Source organism: Onychomys torridus, chromosome 5 (genome assembly GCF_903995425.1).
Source record: "Onychomys torridus chromosome 5, mOncTor1.1, whole genome shotgun sequence".
Taxonomy (NCBI): domain Eukaryota; kingdom Metazoa; phylum Chordata; class Mammalia; order Rodentia; family Cricetidae; genus Onychomys; species Onychomys torridus.
In genome coordinates, this window is record NC_050447.1 from 22137493 (window position 1) to 22146896 (window position 9404).

General features: G+C 41.6%; 1 protein-coding gene across 1 annotated transcript in view; it reads left to right on the forward strand.

Moving 5' to 3' along the window:
* Rspry1 (ring finger and SPRY domain containing 1) overlaps positions 1–4067 on the forward strand; it is a 51415-nt gene extending 47348 nt beyond the window's left edge. The window contains exon 15 of the mRNA XM_036188161.1: positions 2458–4067. Within this exon, the coding sequence (XP_036044054.1) occupies positions 2458–2554 (97 nt within the window). The 3' untranslated portion in view covers positions 2555–4067. The remainder of the gene's footprint in view (positions 1–2457) is intronic.
* Positions 4068–9404: the final 5337 nt, after the last annotated feature.

Below are 9404 nucleotides of genomic sequence, written 5' to 3' on the forward strand. Positions count from 1 at the left end.
AAGAAGTTAAACTAAATATTCTTATAGCTTAGAGTTGAGGGTGATGGTGAAGAAATCAGGATAAAATAAATGATGAGACCTGACCTCTAGTAGAGACTGAAAATGAAACCACTCCTCTTATCTAGGAAATGGTATGGTTATGAAGTCCACCACTGCCCTTCCTCCCAAAGGTGCTAAGCCCAGATAGTTTCACTGGTGAATTTCTTAAAATTTTCAGAGAGAAGTAGTCCAAATCCTTCTAAACTTCTCTTGGTCACAAGCAAAATAAATCCACAGCACTGTTTTTCTAAGCCTGCATGGCAACACACTAAAAGCTGAGAAAGAAAACATGTGGTGACTCACAGCCATCTGTAGTTCCAGGAGATCCCACACCTTCTAGCCTCTGAGGGCACCAGGCATGCAAGTGGTGCACAGAAATATGGACATACAGGTGAAACACAAAAAATAAGTCAATCTAGGGGATTTAGCTCAGTGGTAGAGAGCTTGCCTAGCAAGTGCAAGGCTATGGGTTCGGTCCTCAGCTCAAAAAAAAAAAAAAAGGTAAAAAAATTAAATAAGTCAGTCTAAAAAAATTCCTAATAAATCAAATAAGAATAGATAGAAATTTCTCAAATTCCTTGAAATTTTTTCTGGCTAAATGCTAGCATCTTTTTGCGTTATCTTTGGGTTGTACAGGGATAGAACCCAGACCCTCACACATGCTAGGCACTGAGCAATGCCTAACATTTTTCTTTATTTCTTTTTTCTCTTGAAAATGTTGTTTTTGAGATGAGGTCTTGCTATAGAGCCCAGGCTGTTCTGCCTCAGCTTCACAAGTGCTGGCACTGTGCGCATGGCCACAGAGTGACAAGCATCTTTTTAATAGTGACATGCCAGAAACATTCTAAGATGGTGGGGACAAGAAGAAGATGCTTGTTCCTGCCACTTTGACTTAGGACGTAAGCCAGAGCCTTTTCTTACTGTGTACATAGGCACCCACCTGTTTGTTGATCCGTTGAATGTCCTTTTTATACTAGCTTAGGAAAAAAAGCAGAAAACTAAGAATGCAGCCGAGAAGTTTGTTGTGCTTCTGTAAAGAAAAGCTAGGAGCCGGGCGGTGGTGGCGCACGCCTTTAATCCCAGCACTCAGGAGGCAGAGCCAGGCAGATCTTTGTGATTTCAAGGCCAGCCTGGTCTATGGAGTGGGATCCAGGAAAGATGCAAAGCTACACAGAGAAACTCTGTCTCGAAAAACCAAAAAAAAAAAAAAAGAAAAAAGAAAAAAAAAAGAAAAGCTAGGAGGGCTGGAGAGATGCTCAGCAGTTATGAGCACTGGCTGCTCCTCCAGAGGATCCAGGTTCAATTCCCAGCACCCACATGGAAGCTCACAGCCATATGTAACTCTAGTTCCAGGAGATCCATTGCCCTCTTCTGGCCTCTGCTGGTGCCACACATAGTACACATACACAAAACATTTTTTTTTTAAGATTTATTTAATAATTATGTATACAGTGTTCTGCCTGCAAGTATCTTTGCAGACCAGAAGAGGGCACCAGATCTCATTATAGATGGTTGTGAGCCACCATGTGGGTGCTGGGAATTGAACTCAGAACCTCTGGAAGAGCAGTCACTGATCTTAACCTCTGAGCCATCTCTCTAGCTCCCACAAAACATTTTTAAAAACTGACAATCTAACTGTGCAATGGTGGCGTACACCTTTAATCCCAGCACTCAGGACACAGAGACAGCTGGATCTCTGAGTTTGAGGCCAGCCTGATTCCAGGACAGCCAAGGCTGTTACACAGAAAAACTGTCTTTTTCTGATAGGAGGGTTTGTGCCTAGTCTTATTGTAACTTCTTAAGCCATGTTCACTTGATTTCTCTAGGAGTCCTGCTGTTTTGTTTGTTTTTTTTTTTTTTAAGGGAAATGGAGGAGGGGTGGATCTGGGGGGCGCAGTTGGGGGAAGGGACTGGGAGGAATGGAGGGAGGGGACTGCAGTCAGGATGTAGTGTATGAGAGGAGAATTTTAGAACACTGAGAGTCCAATATATAATAAAGGCATTTATTAGTCATTATACATTAATTTATCAGTCACATATTATATAATACAGTAACATCTGTGGTAAAAGATATATTTAGTAAATATTACTGGGATAATGACTAGCTGATAGGGGAAACAGCATATGTCCCTGAACATACACACACACACACACACACACACACACACACACACACACGCTGTGTGTGTGTATATATAATTTGTGCATACAGATTTTCTTGAAAAATGAACTTTTTATTTAACTCACAGAGGAGGAATATTTAATTTTATTTATCTATTTTCTTCATGTCATTTTCCAAACCATGCATAATATATACACTTTCTCTAACAGACTTGTTAACATTTTAGATTTAACTGGCAGGTAGAGTTTGGCCTTTTAAAGCATTAACTTAACTGGCATTTGTATCTTTTTTTCCAGCGACCTGTGCATGGATTGTGCCTTGCAACTGGAGACCTGCCCATTGTGTCGTAAAGAAATAGTGTCTAGAATCAGACAGATTTCTCATATTTCATGACACATGTGAAGAGATATCATGGACATATTTCTACTCAATTCCAGCAATGTTGAAAAGAAAAGGAAAAAAAAAAAAAAAACACAAACATCTCTAACCAGTTGTACGCACATTGAAACTTATAGCCATGGCCAGATTTTATGCTAAAATTGGTAGTTTGTCAAAGACAAATTCTCTTAGAATCTAATCCAACTTGCCAGCCCTGAATTCCTTTTGAAGCCAAGGAAGGCTGAATGTCAGCAACTGGGCCTGTGGTACGTCTATGAAAACAACAGGTGACAGGGGTCTCCTGAGTGCTGAAACCACGCCGAGATTCTTCATGTTGGGTTCATTTGATTGTTTAACACAAGGTGTTCTGTGTCTTAGTCTACAGTTTTATTTTGGGTGAAGTCCTTTTGGAGAAGTAATTGACAGCGTGTCTGGGTTAAGCGTCATTGGTCAGAGAAACCTGATGTGTTAAGCATGGATATTGCACTGCAAGGCTTGAATCTGTAAACGTAGCTTCCCACAGGTCATTACTTCAAGCAACATGGAGATCCTGAAAGAAGGTGCACAGACTGTAGGGAAAAAAAAAACAAAACAAAAAACAAAACAAAAAAAAACAATTTTTTTTTATATTTCAGTGATTCCAAAGAACATTCTAATTTTTTTAAACTACAGAAAATTGGTGGTATTTTCACATTCATGGTGTTTCTATCCAGTTTCAGTACCCACATTTTGTGAGGAAATGTGTTTTATCAATGCAGGAGGAAATCTTCAACCAATTGCAATGTTAGACTGAAGAAAATTTGGTAGTTGGTGTATCTTTGAGGTACCATCAAATCAGGTTTTGTTGGTTTGGTTTTTTTTTGTTGTTGTTGTTTTCTTTTTTTTTAAATTTTTAATCAGTATTGTTTTTGGAAGTAATATACTTTGAAACGCTTGAATTAATAGTCTCTAGAGAACAGCCTGAGAACACAGATCCTGTTGTTTTAAATAAATACATGTTTTTGAATAGCAAGTTCAATCATGAATTGTTGACTCTGTCTTCATCAAAAGTGTTTTATATCCCTCTCAGGGTCTCTGGTGAAGGCCTTCAAGAGTTCACTTTTTTCTCCCAGAAAATTGGAAGGTAGAATTGTAAATTTTTAAGACTTATTTCATAATGGTGTACCTCAGCAACTGCCTTTCAATTTATGCCAAGTCCTTACTGAGTTTATACTTGAACAGTAGACGTCTTCTGAGTTTTACAGTGTCTTAAGCTCACTGCACATTCTTTTCCTTCCCCTCTTTCTTGTTTGTAGTTCATCAAACCTCCTATCGCGGAGGTGACTTCCTTCCTGGCTGTACTTGCTGGGGTGCTGGATTTTTCCATGTCTTGCTAGTCTTCCATAAATCCAAATATATATATATGTGTGTGTGTGTATATATATATATAAGTATATATACAGATAGTTATGTGTTCTTCTCTTCAGCTTGTGGTGAATGCAGTAATTTGCATTGAAGAATAAAATATCTGTTGCATTTTTTACTCTAAGACTGCACAGCTGTCATTGGTGTCTTCTACTAAAGCTTCTACTCTTGAATAGGAGAGAAACAAGTATAAGAACTAAGGGAGAGGGCTGGAGAGATGGCTCAGCGGTTAAGAGCACTGGCTGTTCTTCCAGAGGTCCTGAGTTCAATTCCCAACAACCACATGGTGGCTCACAACCATCTGTAATGAGATCTGGTGCCCTCTTCTGGTGTGCAGGCACACATGCAGGCAGAACACTGTATACATAATACATACATAAATCTATTTAAAAAGGAAAAGGAAAAGAACTAAGGGAGAAAGTCAGGCCTGTAACACCAGCACTGAGAAGGCTGAGACTGGAAGATTTACATGAGTGTGCAGCCAGCCTAGGCTGCTACATAGTTCCAGTCAGGGCTGTATAGCCCTGGATCTTTAACTTGGTGGTAGATTACTGCCTGGTGTGCTCAAGGCTCTGTGTTCCTTCCCCTTTCCTTTTCCTGAGAGGAAAAGAAAATTAAGAACTAAGTTTAGCCAAGCATGATGCATGCCTTTAGTCCCAGCACCTGGGAGGCAGAGGCAGACCAGTCTCAGAGTTCCAGGACAGCCAGGACTATATAGTGAGATCTTGTTTAATTACATATCCATCAAATAGCCCTTCACTGATAGGCTACAGTAGGTGCTTTCACTGTGCCTGTGTGGCTTGTCAGACATCTGCTTACAAAGCAACAGCAGGAAGAGGCAGTGTAATTTCTTTGTGGTGTGCTAATTTGCTAGTGCCATGAAGGAAAAGAATATGCTGCCCAGAACAGAAGTGTGTCGTTATGGGGAGAATGAAGCTGAGCTACTGTAGATATTTGGCTAACGTGGGTGGGGAAAGTTGTCAGAAGAAAACTAAGGGAGACATAAGGATGTAGCCAGACAGAGGGTCTGAGGACAGGCTTCTAGGACTGGGTATCTAGGTGGTCATAGCATTGTGGGCAAAGGTCCTCAGTAAGAAAGAAAGCTGGTACTGGGAAGACAGGACATGGTGGGAATAGCATGCTCTGCTGCAGGAGGTCGGGACATGCTCGTCAGGTATGCTGAGGCTTTGTATTTCCTCCTGAGAACAATGAGAAGGCAATGGTGTTTATCCAGCTTGGAAGTTCTGCATAGTGTCCTTAGAGGATGGCTCTGCCCTCTCTTTGGGAATGGAATAGAAGAGTAGGTGGGGTGGAACTAGGGAAGCAGAAAATCTAAAACAACAGGGCTGAAGGACTGCAGGAACCTTCCAGCTTTCTAGAAATTTCCCCTTGAACTTTGCTCCTAAGGGAGCCTGCTTTTCCAGTTTTTAACTTTGAGACTATAAAACAGAAGAGCTTCAGTAGTGAACTGATAAACCATTCAGGATGGAAGCAAATTTATCTTGAAGCTACTTTAAAAGGATACATACTGCTCATAGTATGGACTGGTAAGCCACATGCAGATACTGAATCAGAGGGGGAAAAAAGACTTGTTACAGCATTTCCCCAGTGATTCATTGGGGAAGTTTAGAGTTTGGCCAGAAAAATTAGTGAATTGCCATCTTCTTTTTGGTGATGTAAAGCAGGAAAAAATCCTGGTGCCATTTGCAGAGTTCCAGGAAATAGTGATTGAGCCACAGAAACTGAAGATTTCAGCAGTAGAAAATGATTTTGTTGTTGTTGTTTGTTTGTTTTTGTTCTTCAAAACAGGGTTTCTCTGTATAGCTTTGCGCCTTTCCTGGAACTCACTTGGTAGCCCAGGCTAGCCTCAAACTCACAGAGATCCACCTGGCTCTGTCTCCTGAGTGCTGGGATTAAAGGCATGCACCACCACTGCCCGGCCTAGAAAATGATTTTTATGATTTCGGCCATCTTGAATATGTATCCTTAAACAAACCAGCTTTTTCCAATAGTATCCACTCTCTATCTTGTGCTACTGCTTATTCACTTAGGAAATATATATATAATTTTTCATAAGTATATATAAACTTGCTCCCACTGGACTGGCCTAGGACTGGCTATGTAGACCAGTCTGGCATGGAACTCAGAGATCCCTTTGCCTCTGCCTTCAAAGTGCTGGAATTAGGGGGCTGGAGAGATGGCTTAGCGGTTACGAGCATTGGCAATTCTTCCAGAGGTCCTGAGCTCAATTCCTGGCAACCACATGGTGGCTCACAATCATTTATAATGGGATCTGATGCCCTCTTCTGGCATGCAGGTGTAAAAGTGTACATGCAGATAGAGCACCATATACATAAAATAAGTAAATCTTTAAAAAAAAAAAAAAAAGTGCTGGAATTAAAGGTTTGTACCACCACTCTGAGCAGGAACAGTTTTTGTGTGTTTATTTTTGTTGTTGTTGTTGTTGTTGGGTTTTTTCTCTTGTTATTTTTGTTTGGTTGGTTGGTCTTTGATAGGGTATCACTATGTAGCTTTGGATGTGCTAGGACTCACTCTGTAGACCAGGCTGGCCTCAAACTCACAGATATCTGCCTGCCTCTGCCTCCCAAGTGTATGCAGAAATAGTTTTAATGTAGCTAGTTGTGGCAGCTTATACCTATAATGCCAGCATTTTAGGGACAAGAGGTTTACCATGAGTTTATAGATAGCCTAGATTACATTGTGAGTTTCAGGCTAGCATAGGCTACAGAGTAAGATCCTATCTCAAAAAAAACTAAAGATGGACTAGAAAGATGGGTCAGCAGTTAAGAGCACTGGTTATTCTCCAAGAGGACTTAGGTTTGATTCCCAGCACCCACATGGTATCTCACAACCATCTGTAACGCTACTTCCAAGTGATCCAACACACACACCCTCTTCTGGCCTCCTCAGCCAACAGGCATGCATGTGGTGCAGAGACATGCAAGCACAACATCCATACACATAGAATACATTTTTGAAAGTTATTTTTAATGAAAAAGTGCTGGCAAGATGCTCAGTAGGCAAAGGCACTTGCCGCCAGGCCTAATGACCTGAGTTTGATCCCTGGTATCCATATCGTAGGAGAGAACCAGCTCCTGCAAGTTGTCCTGACCTTGTGCATGAATACATATACAAATAAAATGTAATTTTTTATTAAAGGAAAAAAGCAGGGATTTTTGTTTGCTGGTTTTTCTTTTAGACAAAGTCTCACTATGTAACCATGAATAGGCCTTGAACTCACAGAGATCCTCCTGCCTCTGCCTCCTTGGTGCTGAAATTAAAGGCATGTACCACTCTAGTCAGCTTTTTTTTAAAGAAAGGGATGTTGAATATAGAGCTAGAGTTCAAGGTGGTAGACAGCTACCTCATATGGGTGCTGGGAACTGAACTCTGGAAGAGCATAAAGTACTCAACCTGTGAGCCATCTCATCTCTCCAGCCTGGAAGGCTGGTTTTATTGTTTTTTAAGATTTTATTTTATGCAGGGAGGTGATCACGAACACCTTTAATCCTAGCACTTGGGAGGCAGAGGCAGGCAGATCTCTGAGTTCAAGGACAGCCTGGTCTACAAAATGAGTTCCAGGACAGCCAGGTCTACACAGAGAAACCACAGACTTTTGCCCAAACCTTCTGCTTCCTGTCTCTTGGAATATTTGTGTGTATGTGTGTGTGGGAGGGGGTGTTTTTTGACAGGATCTCATATAACCTGGCTGGTCTAGAACTCCGTAGACCAGACTGGCCTCAGAGATCTATCTACCTGCCTCTGCCCCCCAAGTGCTGAGATTAATGGTGTGCTTCACCATGCCCAGCAGAAATACTTGCTGTTGTGTGAGAAAACCCAAACTTCTCCAGAAAGCCCATGTGGAAAGGAACCTCAGCAACCTCACCCACCCCCACCCTAGTCCTCACAAACTCCTATCCCTGGGCCACCACTAAGTCGCCTCCTACCTGAGGTCTGTGAGAGGCCTCTCAAGCTCCATTGCAACCCTACTAAATGACACCAGATGGAACAAAGGCTAGTTGTCCTTGCCAAGCCCTTCCCAAAACAGATTAATGAGTAAAATATCTGTCCACTAGGTTTCTCGGGGAAGGAGAGGTGATACATAGCAACAGGTAACTGATAGAGACAAAATTAAATTTCACTCCTTTCCTGCTTGAGTCCTGAAACAACAGCAGTTTGTGTGCCACAGATGGAAGTTGATTAGCGAAAGTGTGTAATAGGACCTTGGATTTGACCAGTGATGGATTGTAATGGGTCTTTTTCTGTCCCACCAGCCAGCTCCCAAATGATGACACAGAGACTTCTTAATTATGAAAGCTCGGCCTTAACTTAGGCTTGTCCCACCAGCTCTTACAACTTGAAGTAACCCATGTACATTAATCTACATTTTTGCCTCATGGCTTTTTACCCTATTTCCATACTGCCCATCCTGCTTTTCCATGTGTCTTGCCCCTGGTGGTCACACTCACCACCTCCTCTTTCTCTGCCCAGAAGTACCACCTATACTTCCTGCCTAGCTATTGGCCATTCAGCTCTTTATTAAACCAATCACAACAATATATCTTTACATAGTGTACAAATATCACAGAACAGGTTGGTGGGACAATTTTTAGATGCTTGTCATCCTAGTTTATCAGAACTGAGATAAAATACTGACCAAAGCCAGTTTGGGGGAGGAGAGGGTTTATTTTGCTTCCACTTCCATGTCACAGTCCATCATTGACGGATGTTGGGACAGGAAGTGAAGTAGGTAGAGATAAGGAAATGCTACTTCCTGGCTGTTTCTCTGTAGCTTGCTCAGCTTCCTTATATAAGCCCACACCTGCCTACCCACAGGGGACTGGGCCCTTCCACATCAATCATGTCAAGAAAAGAATGCACAATCAAAGCCAGGCAGTGATGGCACACATCTTTAATCCCAGCACATGGAAAGCAGAGGCAGGTGGATCTTTGAGTTCATAGGCCAGCCTGTTCTATATAGTGAGCTCCTGACCAACAAAGGCTACATACTGAGATCCTATCTCAAAAAATAATAATAGTAATATGGGAAAAAATAATAGTAATATGAGAAATCCATTTTCACCGTGTGTCAGTTTTTGAGGGGACTTTTGCCAGAGCAAAGTTATTTAATTTCTGATTATTTGGCTTCAAGTGGTCGTCAACGTTTTTTGTGCTGCATAATTATCCAAGAAGCCATTTACTGTAAGTCTCTCTTTACCTAAGCTGACAGCAAACTTTGTAGCTGAAGCAGATCTTGAATGCTTCTAACCGCTTGCCCCCACCTTCCAAATGCTGGGACTCCATGCTCATGCCATCACTCCCTGCTCTTGCTTTTGAGTTAAGATTACAAGTTAAATTACAAGACATCCATTTAATGCCCTGGAACCTTTCATATTTCCAAGAAGTAACTTTCTGGTAAATCAGACATCTGCTTTAACCG